We start from the raw sequence: 17,423 nt of genomic DNA, 5'->3' as shown, positions 1-17,423 counted from the left end.
GATAGTTTCATGACTTAAGTACCACAGTTATCACTTTTATATACTCAATGCAAAGACTCTTAATAAATCCTCGCATGACGAAAAAAATGAGAAAGTTGTTGGTTAAGCGTGAATATTTGAAACATGAGGGAAAATGAGAAAAAGTTGGTGAAGTATGTGTTCACAGAGAATTTGTAAGAAAGCTTTTAGAGGAGATGAGATAAAGAAGCAAAAAGTCTTGCAATCATTGTTCTTATAAAGTACCAATCGCTTCAAATTATAAAGCATAATAAATACTCCGTATTAGTTTAGGTTTTTCCGCTGAAGGAATGATAATTGTTTATTCAGATTAGTCTGAATTATCTTGGCATATCTTATGTTTGAGTTAATCCTTTCACTTTAATATAGTAATTTTGCTAATTAGGAAAATATCTCTAAACAACATGATCTCAAGATAAAATTTACTCCCTGTGTCACTAATTATAAAACCATTTTACAAAAGATATTTGTTAAAAATAAGTCAGTTTTGATCCTTTACACTTTAAGATAACAAATTTGCAACTCATAGTATAACAAAGGCATTAATAATTGTCTTAAAAAAAAAAAGACATTAATAATTAAATGAAAAGAAAAAATTTATTTAAATATGAGAGACTAAAGAGAATAACATATTTCTAACTAAAAAGTCAGGTTGAAACTGAAAAATATTCTAACTGTTATGGTAGTTTTGGTCCATTTTCCTTTTTTGCCATATATGGGCAATGTAGGATTTAGTTTCAAACTAATATTTCAATCAATTCCAACAATTAAAGTTGTTTAAAATGAAATATTTCAAAACTAAACCATGATTACCCCTACAAAGCAAAAGAGGCCAAGATCAAAATTTGAAACAAAATATATGAACACTCTATGTCACAGATTGAGTCGATATATATAGCCTTTACCTCCACTTCCTTAGTGGGACTTATTTCAAGATATTTCATTGTTTAAGAGTAATATTATTGAGTGTTGTTGTAATTGTCATGTATGATTTTTTTTTCTTTTTCATCACCAGTATCCGGCCAACTGGACCGTCTAATCTGGTTCGGAGGTCAGTTCTGACATTAAGTGGTTTCAGTTCTCTCCCGATCGCAGTTATTGTCATGTATGATTCTATCCATGAGAGTATACTACTAGTTGAAACAAAAATATATGAACACTCTATGTGACAGATTAAGCTGCTTTAATTTCCAACAACCAGTCAACAACAGTCCAATGTTATACACACGTGCATAGTTGAATGTTAGATTTTCCTCATAACTCAAATGGAAACACTTCAAGAAAAAGTTGTTACTAAACTAATTATGAAGGATGTACCAAAAAAATCACAATGCTACTTGATTTTTTTCATTGTTGTTTCCATCTAAGCCATGTATAAAATGCAGATTCTTCTTAAGCTGACTGGTAGCTTGACTTTGTATCCAATTATTCACTTTATATACAATGCAAATATGGTTGTGTGGATCAAACATGGTTGATAACAAATAGAGAAAAAATGGGTTCTCATCAGAAAAATCTATTGGTTCTTCTTACTCTCATATGGAGTTCACTGATAATTCTATGTTATGGTAGTATCTCAAGTGAGTATTCCATATTAGCTTTTGACATTAACAAGTTACCTTCAGAGGAACAAGTGATTGAGTTGTTCCAAAAATGGAAGGAGCACCACAGAAAGCTCTATATACATCCCGAAGAAGCGGCTTTAAGGTTGGAGAATTTCAAGAAGAATTTGAAATATATTGTAGAGAGGAATGCAATGAGAAACTCGCCACTCGGACACCGTCTTGGATTGAACAGGTTTGCTGATATGAGCAATGAGGAGTTCAAGAATAAGTTTATTTCAAAGGTGAAGAAGCCAATTAGCAAGAGGAGGCTTGTTAAGGGTGAATCCTGTGAAGATGCTCCTAATTCTTTAGATTGGAGGAAGAAAGGAGCCGTGACTGGTGTGAAGGATCAAGGCAACTGTGGTAAGCTTCTATTTTTTAAATTATATGTATACTCTTTTGAATTTCAATTATGCATATCATAATAAGTTTTTTCTGATTTTGTAGGTAGTTGTTGGTCATTCTCGTCCACCGGAGCCATAGAAGGAGTAAATGCAATAGTTACTGGTGACCTTATAAGCCTTTCGGAACAAGAACTTGTAGATTGTGATACTACTAACGATGGATGTGATGGAGGCTACATGGATTATGCTTTTGAATGGGTTATAAACAATGGTGGGATAGATACAGAAGCTGATTACTCTTACACTGGTGTGGATGGTACCTGCAATGTCACCAAGGTCTTACTATTACTATGCATTTTGAATTCTGAAAGTATATAACATTTCCTCGTGTCTAATTTATTGAATTTTTCTTAATCTTTAATTAGGAGGAAACCAAAGTTGTTACCATTGATGGTTACACTGATGTGGCACAATCAGATAGTTCCTTGTTGTGTGCTACTGTGAAGCAGCCAATAAGCGTTGGTATAGATGGCTCCTCATTGGATTTTCAACTGTATACTGGTGTAAGTGTTAATTATTACTGTTATATTCACTTATGCACGAGTTAGAATCCTGACTCGAACATCTTTAGTCAGATTTTACTTACTTCCTGGACGAACTCCAGATTACCAGGACCCATTTCCTCTAGAAGTTGGAGGACTAACACAATATTCACTATTGCACAAGATACAATTTTTTTTTTATCATACTTGATGTTTTTGTTTTTGTTGAATAGGGAATCTATGATGGAAATTGCTCAAGTAATCCAGATGATATTGATCATGCAGTTTTAATCGTGGGTTATGGCTCGGAAGGTGATGAAGATTACTGGATTGTAAAGAATTCTTGGGGAACCAGTTGGGGAATTGAAGGGTACATTTATATTAAAAGGAATACTAGTTTAGAATATGGAGTTTGTGCAATCAATTATATGGCATCTTATCCTACCAAAGAGTCCTCTTCAATATCACCAACTAGCCCTCCTTCACCGCCTCCACCATCACCGCCACCCCCACCCCCACCTCCACCGACACCTCCTTCTCCGTCACCAAGTGAATGTGGAGACTTCTCCTATTGTACTTCTGATGAGACATGTTGTTGCCTTCATGAATTATTTGGTTTCTGCCTCAGTTATGGCTGTTGCGCATACGAGAATGCTGTTTGTTGTAGTGGCGCACAATATTGTTGCCCCAGTGATTACCCCATTTGTGATATTGAAGATGGACTTTGTCTCCGAGTAAGATATACTAATTTTGCTTTTGTTTATAAGTTCTTATTGATAAGTTATTTTGTCAATTCTTCCTATTTGTTAGTAATTGTTAACATACTCATAAATAATGATTTGTGTATGTAGAACTTTGGAGATTTAATGGGAGTGGCGGCAAAGAAGAAAAAGATGGGAAAACACAAGTTTCCATGGACCAAATTTGAACAAACAAAAAAGACACATTATCCTCTTCGGCTAAGGAGGAATGCTTTTGCTTCAATGCGTTGAATCCGAAGGTTATAGTCAAGTTGATCCTTGATAATTTGTTTTGTTTTGGTTTTTTATTTTGTGTTGGTGGCATCCGTTGTGTTGGTTTGCTTGGATTTTCTCGGTATTATGTACCGTGTATTGAAATTTAGATCATGTATATTTGATTTTCTTCTAAAAGAAAAGAACATTCGCATGTAACCTCAAGGTTATTTATGAAACTTCAGCTCAAGAGATGCTGAATATAATTTGAAACTTAATGTGTTTGAAGCATTTTGGACCGAGTTGTTGAAGATGCGTACTATGAACTGTGCGTGTTTAATTTATGTCTTCGTTGGACATTTTGATCTATGCCAAAATGCGCGTCTGCGGTTCATTTTTGGCAAATCTTATGGTGATTTGTGTGCTTCCTCGTTATTCTGATGTGTGTGGCCCTTTGTACGGGTCACACCCATGATCCAGTCCGGAACAATTAGTTGTATATCATGTCGTTATGCATAAACACGGTGAGTTCATAAAAAATGTGTTATGTTGACAAGACCAAAGGTTAGCCAAAATATAAGGAGTTACTTTTCCAGACACCAATATCAATTTTGAATGTGCATGTTTGAAAAAAATTATTTACTTTATGTAACATGGATGCATATTTTCGAATAATTTGTGCAGTCTACATGTGTACTAACATGTAGTGTTCACTAGTAGAAATTGCTTAAAAAAATAAAATAAAATAGAAATAACAATAGGGCTTCTCATATTCTAGCCTAGTTTGGCTTATTTGACCCAAACAAGATTTGGATAGAGGAAACTTCGATCGTATTTTTGGCTAAGTTTATGTTGGATTTGGCTGCTTTTGATTAATAAAAATCGATTTTATTAAATAAAATCATCATTTTAATCCTTAAATAATCAATTTCTCTTTAATTTTGTCCTCTCATTAAGATATTTTGAGGATAGAAATTACAGATTTGTATATATTTTAGAGATTTAATTGACGAATTTCATAATTAAGAGCACAATTTGCACGTTTTTTAGGTACCAATATAGTGTGGCAAATGATAGATACTTGAGTCCTTAACCATTTGGTTCTGGGTTCGATCCCCGGCTGATGTGTATGGAGAAACATTTGTTGAAAGAGGTCAACCCCTTAAATGGATTTCAGTTACCTCGATAGGATTATGCTCTGCAGTTGCGCACGGAGGATACCTTTGGTTTACAAAAAAACTTCACTTCTAAAACAACCCAAAGTTTGTTATATATAACTTAAAAATTCCTCTTATTGCACCCCCGAGTTTCACACACACCCTCCGACCTTCCAATCATACCCCTCACAACGTAGGATGCGAGTGTATAAATAATAAAAATTGGAAAAACAAAACAGATCGTATCCTAGAATGTAAATTCAATTCTCATTTTATGAAATCTAATATTTTTATATCTCTTCCCCTTTCTTTGTCCCATATTTTATAAGATTTGCATTCTAGAATGCGAAGATACTAATTAATTTTTTTTTTCAAATTGTGCGCCCTCCGAATTTGCTACTTAAGTAGCAAGGAGAGTATTTTTAAAATTTTCGAGAGCAAACAAGAACTTGCGAGGAGTGCGAGAAGAAAATCTCTTACTTAAATTGGGGAGATCAATTAACTGCATCATCATGTGGATTCAAAATCAAAATAGTCTGATTACTACTTTTTTTTTTGGGAGATGATTACTACTTTTTAGTTCAATGGAAAATTTCATCTCTAATGTCTAAGTTGACTAACTCAAGTACTTTATGAATGTGTATAAGAATTGGTTTTTTTGACATTTGAGAGTTTAGTCGTGCACATGGTTGATGTTTAATTGATTTATTTTGTCGATCATTTTCTCTTACTACTACTATGATCCACACACAACTTTATTTGTTTCAATTTCTATGAGAAAGAGGATAATTAAATGTAATTGTAGGCCAAATTGGAGCATGAGGCACGTATCGTGTACACAAGAGTCAAGAATGGCAGACAACAAGAATCGAAAGACCCAATCTTCGTGGGACATTCCCTCACTCAGTGGTGCTTCCCGCAATCAAAGGACTAATGGATTCAAAATACTAAGAAAAATAAAAATTCTTTTACAACAAAACTTTGGTTTTGAATAAGTAAATAAATGATACTCCAACATAGAGGTCTTTTATTTTTTATTCTTTTCTAATTTTTTATGCTCGCGTTTTTCAAGTTGATATATTTTATTTTTGGGGGAACATTTTAGGTTGACATGTTGTACATATCATAGGAATTTCAAATAGCAACTATTAGTCTCGTAAGTATAGCTCAATTGATAAGTATTTTGGACTGGATCTAAGGCCCAACAACCGAGGAAACTCGTCATCCCACATGCCAAACTTGCCCTAAAAGGACATATGCCCAAGTTCTCCTACCCAATGTTCAAGGAAGCCAGCTTTCCGTAACAGTCAACATCTGAATGATTAATATTTACTGATTTTGATTAAGTTGACGCATATGTGGACAGTGACTAACATGTCACGTCATCATGTTATGCCACATATGTTGACGTGACATGTGAGTCACTGTCTATATGTGCAAGACATGCTACGTAACATGTGAGTCACTGTCCATATGTGTGTTGACTTAGCCAAAATTAGTGAGGGTCAACCTTTTGCAAAATGGGTTAAAGTTAGGAGAGAGAAATGCTATTATAAATATTAAAGTTAAAAATTGCAAGATTGTAAAAGTTAGGGGAACAGAAGTGTAATTTAACCTAAAAATTAATTAATTATATTTATTTAAGGAGAATGTTAACATGTGCATATATGACACATGTTAAGGTAGCAAAAATAGAAATTATGCTTTAGAATGTGTGCATTTTAACTTTTCAAGCATTAAATGTCTTGTATCATTAAATGTTAAATTTCTATATTAAGATACCTTATCATGTGCTCTATATGCACATGTTAACAAGACCCTTTATTTAATTTAATATTTGAAAAAAATACATCAACTTTTCATTTTTATTTTTATTTTTAGTTTACAATTAGTCATTGAAGATCAAACATGTAATCTCATGAATTCTACTCGAATTATTCACCACTAAACAAAACTTAGTCAACTTTTCTTAGTTAATTCTAATTTATTTTTTACTTTTTATTTATAATGTAGAGGGTCTAAGCCCGAAAAGAGACGATTACAAGGATATTAATCTGGGGGTGTGTAACCCCATGCTATCAAAATCAAACAAATTACTCCCTCCAGCCCTTTTTATAAGGAACACTTTGAGGAAAAAATTTGGTCACTTTTATAAGAAATTTTGACCAATTTGGTCACTTTTTATATCTCATATGTCATAATCTCATAATCAAGAGTGCATCCCTGATTTGCCATTGTATATGCATATTTGCTATGTGTGTGTGAGATTTCCACCTCCCAATCCAATGATAATAATAGCTCCACAATTTGTTTCATCAATGAGCAGCTCAATGCCTTCAGCCCTTCTACCTTAGCTGCTGAATCAACATTAATTCAGCTCAACCTTGTTAAATTCCAAGCTTCGGACAGACCCACTAAACACTCCCCAAACCTCTGTTACAAATGCTCTACACGAGCCATACATACACTTTGCTTGTTTTTTATTTATTTATTATATTTTAATTTGAATAAATCTTTGCCATAGTCCAAAAGTAAAATTATACTATTATTTTTAATAAAGAAAGTAATAAAATGATTGAGAATGACATAATGAGTAAATAGGTCATGGAATTTCCGTCTATTAAATATAGGGACGGTCCACAATACCCTGTCTAATTCACTCATTATTATTAAAGACCTTTTCTTACCTTACCATTACCACTAACTAGAACTACTCTCATATCCTCCACGCTACGTCCGTGACCACACCCATCACTTTTTTTTTTCTTGGTAAACGACCACACCATCACTTTATATTCAATTCAATAAAACAAACCTCATACTATAGCACAACTTTAATACCATAATAATAACATCCTATGGATTAAAGTAAAAACATAATACCAACAATAAATTGGTGTAAATAACTATGGTCAGTTGAATTGATGTTAGAATTTAACCTCGAACTAGATTAAGCGATCCATTTGACCGAATACCAGTGGTGAAAACCAAATTTTTTTGTTGTTGTAAATATTCTTAAACAAAAAAGAATCCACGTATATGTGCCGAACAAGGTTCCCCACAAATATTGTTGTTTAGAAAAATACAGAAACAACCAAAATTTTACTGTGATTGAAGCCTAAAAAGGTGTACTAAATAGTCAGAGTTTCACAAGTCAGTTTCAATTACATCTCCAGTATCAGAAAATACATAGAAAACAAAAATTTAGCAGTAGTAGAAGAAGAAATATCAAAGCTTGTGTCTCTATCTATCTCCCTCACTTTTTCAGTGCCTTTTCTTTCATCTTACTCATTCAACCCAACACCACCATCATCATCATCACTTAACAACCAACCATTCATTCTTAGTCACATCCTTTTCTTAACACTGTCTCTTGCTCCTTCATCATTTCCTCCATTCATCTATCTTTTGCTTCTCAGTTAGTTATTCAAGAGGTTTGTTATTTTTCATTATCAATTATATTTTCTTAGTATTATTTTTGTTTGGTGGGTCCTTGAAAATTTAGCATGTGATGTTGATGAAGATGCTCAATGGATTCTTGCACTATTTTATTCATTCATTGTGGATACTATTAGTGCCTTTATACATTTTTTATTGTTTTTATATTATATAGTTTCATTCAGGAGATAAAATATATGCTTTTTCTTTATCCTTTTAGCTTAAATCATGGCTTTGTAAATCAATTAAGATCCAAAGTTTCCAACTTGTGATACTTGTAATTTAGTATATTGTGGCAGTTTATTGTACCACTATAATCCGGAGTAAGGCCGCAAGATAAGTAAAGTCTGGTCAAGAAATGGTTCCTACCCAGGAACCAGATGTCTTGTTGAATTGAGAAGTATAGTATTTGTACTTTATGTTGTTGTTATTGATTCAAACTGTCATTAATCAGTTTTTACATTCCTTTTTTCAGATTTTCATTATTGGATAGGAAGTTTCATACCTAATTTTTAGGCCTTGGTGCTGAGAATTAGTATTGTTTAGAACTTTAATCTTGATCAATTTTGGATTAAGAAGGTTGCATAGTAAAGACTAATTGTTCAAATTTTAATTTTGGAACAATATGTCTGAGAGGAAATTGAACATCAATGCTCCTCTAATGTCCGTGAGACGAAATTCAGCTACGTCGCCTTCTTTAACCGAATCAAAGAGGAAGATATTAGAGAAACGCCACACACTTGCGAGTTACAAATCAGACATGTCATTGGATCAAGTAACAGAACCTGTTGCAGTGCCTTTCAATTGGGAGCATATACCTGGAAGATGCAAAGGTAATAGTGGATCTGAACTACCTCAAATTCCTCTTAAGTACCACCCTCCAATTCCTAGGCTTCCTCCTGGAAAATCGAGCAAATCTGCTAAACAACCGATGGAAAAGGAATCCAATGTTGCAAATAAGTTCACTTCCTTAAACAAATCAAAGTCTTTTAGCGGCAATGCGGTTAAAACAGATTGTGATAGAGAAAGAGAAAGAGAAAAAGAATCTGAGAAAAGAATTGAGAGTAGAAGGTCTAATGCAAAGAAAGATGGCGCGGAGGAAGAGAACTATGATGCATTTTCAGATGCAGTTGAATCGTTGTCACATTTAACAGAATCATTTTCTATGAACTGTAGTGTGAGTGGTGTAAGTGGATTAGATAATTTGGAAGTTAAGAAGTTTGGAACATTTTCTACTGATCAACAAACAAGAGACTTCATGATGAACCGTTTTTTGCCGGCTGCAAAGGCTATGACCTTACAACCTTCTCAGTATTCTTCGAAAAAGCAATCTGTGTTAGTGGAGCAACAACCTAGAGATGTTAACAAATTGATTCAGAATGCGAAGAAGCCGTTGGTAACTGATATTGTACCGTATAACGGTATATGTCAAGAGGAAGAAAGTGAAGATGAAGATGGAGGCAATGTTTATGACGATAATAACAATTCTGATAATGTCTTAGGTAAAGGATGTGGTTTGTTACCTCATTTACATATGAGGAATTCATTGTCTATGTTACATCCTGTGGCTGGGACGAAAGTGAAGGCCTTGCCTTCTTCTGCTTGTGAAGTTGTAAAACCAAACAAAAGATCGAATATTCGATCTTTTAGTCCAATTCCAGCTGTAAAGAAGGTAAAAACAATGCATCGTTTCGTGTATGTTTGATTTCAGAGGTGTATAATTGATTTTGACATGTTTTGATGTTCTCGAGTAGAATTGATTTTGTCTCCGGAATTGATTCTAACTTAAAGAATTTGTAGTTTCTGCTTCTACAATTGATTTTTAGCCTTAATTTTATTTTTCAATCCATTTTTAGATGAATGTATCCAAACATAAATCCCTTTAGATTCAACTCACTTTTAGTCAGAATGAATTTAACAAAACCAAATTTTGTCACCGTAGAACCAAATTAATCCTTTTTTGTTAAATCAACATCGTCATGGATGAACATGTTTTCAACATATTTACTCACAGTCATGAATATATGATGCAGGCTTGGGAAGCAATTCATAGGAACAAGTCAAGCAATGGAGCTGCATCACCTGATATGCAGGAAGGAAAGAAGAAATTAAGCAGTGAATCAAAAAGATTTGCTTATTCAGGTGAGTTGCTACCAGGTAGGCTCTCACCCTTCCGGCGTTCAAGAGCTGCCGCTACCGGCATATCTCCTAGTAGAAGTAAACCTCAATCTCCCTTCCGCGGCGCAAAGTTGCCCGGTGATTCTAAAGAGACTGGAAACAATTACTCTGGCAACTTGAAATTCCATAGCAGCACTGGACTTGGAAAAATTCAAGGAGTTCCACATCAAGGAGCCAAAAGAGGTTCGTTTTCAGGAAGTTTGGCAATGGAAAAGACATTGTACATAGATAATTCAAGTACTGTCAAATTATCATCTTCAAATTTAAGTTCTGTAGATAACAAAAGGAGGATAGATACTATGATTACAGACTTTGACAAAATACGAGGGAAAGAAAGAAATTCTAGCATCGAAACTTCTCAAGATATAAAACATGTACAAGCTTTAGATTTTGAAGAAAAAGTCACATTGGATTTTGATGTGTTAAGATCTTTAGGTGGCAATTCTTCAACTTTATCTGGTATGCTACATCATATAGCCAAAGAATATGATGATGAAGTATCGAAAACCGATCAAGATATTAAGCGCGGACTCGCGTCGTTGCAACCTGTGCAAGGGAAAATTTCTGAAGATTCAGATACCAACAAAAAGCAAATTGTGTTAGCTAATAGTTCTCCACTTCCACCACCATTGCCGAAATCGCCTTCTGAGTCTTGGCTTTGGCGCGCACTTCCTATAGCATCATTTAAGAATTCTTTCTTGCATTCGAATCAATCTCATGCTAAAAGAAATGATTCTAACACAACATCAAGCAATGTCAAGTGGGAAACTATTGTGAAAACTTCCAATTTGAATCATGATCATGTTTGTTTTTCTCAGGTAACCTTGTTAATTCCTTTATCCATCATTTTTGTGTCTGCATAACCTCAACTATAGTACTGACTAAGATAAAGATTTATATTTAATTTTCTCTGCAGGAACTACCGACGCGTAAATCACAGCATTCAAAATATTAGAGATGAAGTTGAGTGACTTTGCCATCAAGTTATGGTCCAAGCTTTTGTCTCATTTGTTTTTTCACCATGCTTATGGTAAGTAAAAAAAAATGGCATGATTGATTACATTTTTACATTTTTCATGCTTTATTGATTGTTTTCTTTTTGATACTCACAAAGAAGACTCAGAAGCTTATGTCCAAGTATGTAAAACAGATTATTCTGAATTGAAATGAAATTTGAAATTCTCATGTTGATAAACCTAGTGCAGTAGCAGGACTCATAATTGTCATCTGCTTGAAGCCATGATATATTTATGTGACATATATATAGTATATGCATTTATGATGTTCTTAATTGATTTGTCAATCACACGATCCATTCTAACATCTCTCCTTACACGAACATTTTAATATTACATAGATATGCTAGGTTATAACAATATTCACTGCATTTAAAAACATCCGTATCTACGAATATTAATTAATCTCAGTTATTAACTCGAGATTGGTCAATTTACAATATTAATGATTCACCTAATCATTTTTAATGTGTGGAATCAAATCCTTTCAAAAGTTGGCAAGAACATGATGAGTGCATGGGGTGGAAAGGAGAGATATCAATCAGGATAATGATGGTAGGGGACCTATTAGTACTGACATGACAATGGAGATAGAGATAACGGATAAACCATGAAACTGAAATAAATGAAAATAATGTTGTCCTTGTGATAATGTATTATTGTATTGGTTGTGCCAAAATGTCCGTGACAACTGCAAGTTCACTCACCAGTCACAAGAACTTAAGTTCAAGGCTAAACTTCAATCACATATTAGTATCTTATACAACCAATGTTAAGTCAACTTATTTTGATATACTATATCTTAGAATTGGGTATTGGGCCTAACTTATCACCGCTTCACGTCCAACACTATTGGGCTTGGTGTGTGGATATAAACGGTGGGTGATCTGATAACGGAAACCTCATAATAGGGGGCCCAACAGATCGTGAAGAGGCTCTAATACCATCTTAGAATTGAGAGTTGAGCTTAACTCATCCTTACAAAACTGACTTGTAAAGTGAGGATTGCCTATACTTTATAAACACACATGCAGGCCATCTTGCAACCGATGTGATACTTCTTAACACTATTGATTTTACTTCTGTCTTAAAATAAATGACACATTTGCAAAGTAAAACTATCTTAAAATTGACACATTAGCGAACAATGTTGCTCCGGTACGTTAAATACTACATAATTAATTATGGAGAAACGAAAATATTGTTGAGAAATTCAAAATAAATTACATAAAACATAACCAAACATTTGATGAAATAGTATCAATTACTATTAATTTTGATGAGCTTACAATATGCAGAGAAAAGGAATTGGTCATTTGATTAATTTTTCCTTCTCAATGGTTGTCCTTATAAATTGGTTGAGGCCATTTGTAAGAGCAGAGGTTGAGGTCAGTGAAGCTTTTAGAATGCAGAGACCCTGCAACATGTCAACATTGTAAGATCATTTGTATATTTTGTAACAATGTATGCTAATGAAAATTAATTGCATTGCATCAAATAATAATGTTATAAAGGTCTTGCTTACCTCCTTGGGACCGACTCTAACGACCTTTTCTTCAACATCCAATAGAGGAACATTTAAACTATTTAGATGTGAAATAGCGTTAAAGGACGATATTGGAGACACAACCAAGTCATCTGTCACCATGTATATTGATGGACCTTTCACATATTCTCCCGAACTTGATGACTTTGAAGATGAGAACTTAGGATCAACCAAATTTAAAGGTACATAACTGTCAGAAGAATAACCATAATGCTTGCGTGTCGAAGTAATAGTAGCAGTAGAAGTAGTAGAAGTAGTAGTAGTAGTAAAAACTTCACGATACAGTGAATTAGATAAGAAAGAATGATAATAATAGACAGGTAAGGAGACTGCACAGATTGGCAATATCTGGTTGCTGAGCTCAAATTGTGCGGCAATGAGAGGATTACTTAGTTTCTCTTTGACTGCCTGTGACATTAAATATATATCTGGACTCAGTTTATAGACACTTTTGTATAAACTATCAATGCAGTTTAAGGACGAGAATCCTTCGAGCATATGTGAAACTCCCCCTAATGGAAATGTTAGAAAACTGAAAACAAAGTCAATAAAATCTTCCCCGGCTTCAACAAACAAAATCTCTCCTGTTGATTTTCTTCTAACTACTTTCACCGACATCTGTCTAGCCTTATCGGATTTCACTTCTCTAATCCTAAACTCAAATTGCTTTCTCTTTTCAAGAGGAAAAGGATTCTTCTTAAAGACAAAGTCTGTTAAAGGTGTCTTTGTGACCAATGACAATTTGAGAATATCAATTACCTGCAAATAATTAAGAAAATAATATAATTAACCAGAAAACAATAATAATCAAATATGAATATAATGATTAAACTAGAGAACAATAATCAAATACAAGATGAGAGGTAAAGATAGCATGCCTCTTTTTTGCCGATTTCGACAGTTTTTTCTGCAATAGCTTCAATGTTAGTGATTTTATGTTTCTGATGTAGATATACAACGGTGCCAAAAACATTAGGCATCACATAAAGATCATCAGAAATAATAAAACTAGCATTTACCTTAGCAAAGCCATTTTCTAAACTCAAACATTCTTTTGGTGATACTTTAATATTCAATACTTTTCCACAGCCACACTTTTGATCCCTAAATAGGCTTAAACGGTTCTTATTTTCCTTTACACTACTGTTACATTCTAAATTCTCACAGACTAAGTACTTCACCGGTTCCGTGTTGTCGATGTTAAGTCTAAGCTGTCGGCAATAAGCTTCCATTGAGTTTCTAGGATAGAGTAGCATTTCTTTGCAAGTTGGATTCCATAGATATTTTGGATTAAGATCTTTCAAACTTTGATAGAGTGAGCTAATGCTGCCAAATTTCACTGCTTCAATATTCGACTCTTTCGCTACATGTCTTGCGATAGTCCCTAATGGCAATGTTAAGAAACTCAACAAAACATCAACAAAATCTTTCCCTGCCTCAGCATATACAACTTTGTGCCTTTTCTTATCCACCATCACTTTCAAGCTGATTTTGTCAACATGTTCAACTGATTCAGCTGCTCCCATGGTATAGCAAATAAGCAATGACAGAACTACTTCAACTGAAATAGTCCAAACAGTTTAAATAGCTGGCCAAACAAAAGAGTTGTTGGTTACTGTGATGCTTCATTAAATATTTTAGAAAATTGCAATGGCTTTACAATTGCTTCATTAAGCATTTTACTAGTAACTAGTATACCCCTACATTAATTCAATAATGCCTTCAAGTTTCTATACTCCTTTGGAAAGGGAAAAATAACATCATATTAATTGCTACTAACCGTCAGAACTCAGAAGGCAGTGCTGTAACCAAAAGGCTAATCTTCGTTTAGAGTTCTACCCTTGGTTACAGCAGTATGTATACCCTTGCAATGCATGAAATTATTACAAGTCATGTATCTTTTGTTAAATAAAAAGACGTCTTGCTAACGAGTGCCCCGGGTACTCTTTAAGCATCTTAAAAGTTTTTTATATGAAACTTTTATGAATATGTGCTTAAAGAATGCTCCAAGGCACTCGTTAACATTTTCTTATTTTTATTAGTAAATGAGAGTTGACGCCTCACAGTTGTTAGGTACATTGCATGAAATATGCAGAGATCGGGGTACGAACCTTGATACTCTCACTATTTATATTAAAAGGTGAAATTCTATCCTTTGAGATCAAACTCTACAATGAAAATAATGTGATTTTACCTTATCAAGCAACACATTGGCCGAGATCCCTTGATTAGAGAAAATCCTATTATTTCTTTCCTTCCAAATAGACCAACAACAAGCCAACCAAACCACTTGAATACCTTGCTGAACTTCTTTTCTAAACAAATAAGCATTACAGATCTATTGCATAGCATGTTCATTTGCTGAATTTGAAACAGGGCAAGATATACCTAACCGATACATAATTTTTTACCAAAAAGAAGTAGCTAATTTACAATAAAAAAACAACTGATCGGAGGTTTTCGTGACTCCACACTCACGTACACAAGCACAAAATGTAACTGATTCATTCCACGACGCAACAAGTTATTAATATGTTTAAAATTTAACTAGAAGTTTTCATTATAGTTTGAACTTAATTTTTAATCATGATTTTAGTCATAACTTGAAGTCTGAGAAAAAAAAAATCTAGTAATAAATTATTTAAATTCAATGACAATTGGTTGAGGGTTTCGCAGAGAGAGAAACTACGTGAAAGCCTGAAAGGGAGGAAAAAAAAAACCCATAATGAAGATTAAGAATATACTCCCTCCGATTCTATATATATGAGAAATATATAGGGATTCTTAATGAATCTAATGTATCTAGACCATATTATAGATTATATACATTAGATTCTTAATAAATCTAAAAAGTAACATTTCTCTTGTATATAGGACTCGATGAAGTATAACTTAAAACACAAGGTAGATTTGTCCTCTCATGTGCATGAGTGTTGACATTCCTTATTATATTAATCTCTATTTCGAATCTCTCAAAGAATTAGGCCATCTTTTTCAATGTTTTGGATGAAGACATGGAATGGTATGATATTTTTCTTGACTGAAACATCGCATGGTATTATGATATTTGTCAAAAAATAATGATGATATTATACAACACGAGACATATTTTAAATTGCCAGGTTATTAGCCTCTTTTGACTTTTCATCATTGTTGTAGAGCCTTTTCAAAAAAAAAAAATAATCATTGTTTTAGAGATTAGTTTTGATTTTGGCAAATTAAAAAAATGGAAACTTGAAAGGTATTTTAGTATTTTGACTTTGAAATAATAATCTACTTAAATTGATGGTATAAAATAGGGCCCTTGAATTAGCTTACTTTTAAGTTTATGAAATATTGTTTATGCAAATAAATAAGTTTTTATTTTTATAAGCTATTATTTCATAAAATATCTTAACAAATTTATAATAATATATAAAAATTTATTTATTTATATAAATTGTTTTGCATAAGTTAAAAATATAATATTTGTCGTAAGGTAATGAATTGAATATGTGGAAACAATAATACTCTATAAATGGGGTCACATTGCATAAATATATAAAATGTCATGTTATAATATGTGTTTTAAAGACACATGTTAATTTATCTAGATATATAAAAGGTTAAAAGTACAAGTTTCAAGCTTCTTGGCGCAAAGCCAAACCCGTGGCTCGATCATTGGAACGGGGGCTGCTTGTATAGGTATCTTTTGGGACTCTTTGGGAGCTTATCTAAGGTGTTTTTTCTTTTAAAATCTCTAGCGCTTCAGTGCTGTATGCGGAACTGTTAGCAATTATTTTGGTCATTGAGACAACATACAACAAAGGTTGGGTTCGTCTGTGGATTGAGAGTGCAAACAGTATGATATTGTTCCTTGGCACTTGGTTCACAGATGGAGTAATTGTTTAGAGTTAATCGGTTAAATATGACTATTTTTTTCTTCACATATATTCAGAAAATAGTTTTAGAAAAAATTCTCAATTTTACAAATCTAAAGTATACTTTCGAACAAAAACACTTACAGTTACAGGTTATAATCCCCGACGCTACACAAAGCCTCAGAAGGTATAAGTGTTATGAATCATGGAGTCGAAGGGATAAAGATCATAGATGTCGGCAAGATAGAGTGCATAAGAGTATTCATGAGGAAGATACTCATAGAAATTCATATTGAATGAATATAGATTGATAAAAGAATTGAGTAAAATGTACAATGGAGTAGCTTATTTATAGGACTATTTGGAGTAACTAACTCCCTAACTAACTTTCTAACCACCTAACCAACTTAGTAACCTATCAACTAACTCTTATTGATTAACTAAGGATCTATATTCTTACAGCCTCCCTCAAACTCAATATTGGAAAATTTGCCAATTTGAGTTTGAATTACAATTATTCTCAAAGTTTGTTGTGTGAAAAATAAGATCAAAAATTGCATTGCTGCAAACGTCATGATGATGTCCAAGTCCCTAAGATCACAAGCCACCAACTAGTTCAACAAACTTCAAATCCAAAACGCATGTCCTTTAGCAAAACTCACACAAGGCTTCAACAAAATGGCTATATCACAAGTGTTTGTTTGAATCTACTTCAGCAAGACAAGGTTTTGTAAGAATCTCTGTCATTAGTGTATTACCACCAATGC

At 33.4% G+C, this 17,423-nt stretch overlaps 2 protein-coding genes and 1 pseudogene across 3 annotated transcripts; 2 read left to right on the top strand and 1 right to left on the bottom strand.

The window, feature by feature from the left end:
- The first annotated feature begins 1,307 nt into the window (after positions 1-1,307).
- Positions 1,308-3,734, top strand: LOC123896841 (low-temperature-induced cysteine proteinase-like). The gene is made up of 5 exons (XM_045947244.1): positions 1,308-1,985; positions 2,070-2,302; positions 2,392-2,529; positions 2,742-3,242; positions 3,360-3,734. Exons 1-5 carry the CDS (start codon positions 1,514-1,516, stop codon positions 3,498-3,500), a joined length of 1,485 nt encoding a protein of 494 aa, XP_045803200.1. The 5' UTR covers positions 1,308-1,513; the 3' UTR covers positions 3,501-3,734.
- Positions 3,735-7,325: 3,591 nt separating this feature from the next.
- On the top strand, positions 7,326-11,429 carry LOC123897647. 2 transcript variants are annotated; one of them, XM_045948362.1, is made up of 4 exons: positions 7,326-8,052; positions 8,532-9,728; positions 10,090-11,052; positions 11,151-11,429. In XM_045948362.1, the coding sequence occupies exons 2-4, from the start codon at positions 8,682-8,684 to the stop codon at positions 11,187-11,189; spliced, it is 2,049 nt and encodes a 682-aa protein (XP_045804318.1). In that variant the 5' UTR covers positions 7,326-8,052; positions 8,532-8,681; the 3' UTR covers positions 11,190-11,429. The 2 variants fall into 2 exon arrangements, with proteins under 2 accessions (XP_045804318.1, XP_045804319.1); XM_045948363.1 differs by lacking the exon at positions 7,326-8,052 and adding an exon at positions 8,078-8,456.
- A 1,123-nt stretch (positions 11,430-12,552) lies between these two features.
- Positions 12,553-14,322, bottom strand: LOC123896372 (annotated as a pseudogene).
- Between the last annotated feature and the right edge of the window lie 3,101 nt (positions 14,323-17,423).

The sequence above is a fragment of the Trifolium pratense genome, linkage group LG7, assembly GCF_020283565.1.
Source record: "Trifolium pratense cultivar HEN17-A07 linkage group LG7, ARS_RC_1.1, whole genome shotgun sequence".
Classification (NCBI taxonomy): Eukaryota; Viridiplantae; Streptophyta; class Magnoliopsida; order Fabales; family Fabaceae; genus Trifolium; species Trifolium pratense.
This window is presented reverse-complemented; position numbering and strand designations above follow the sequence as displayed.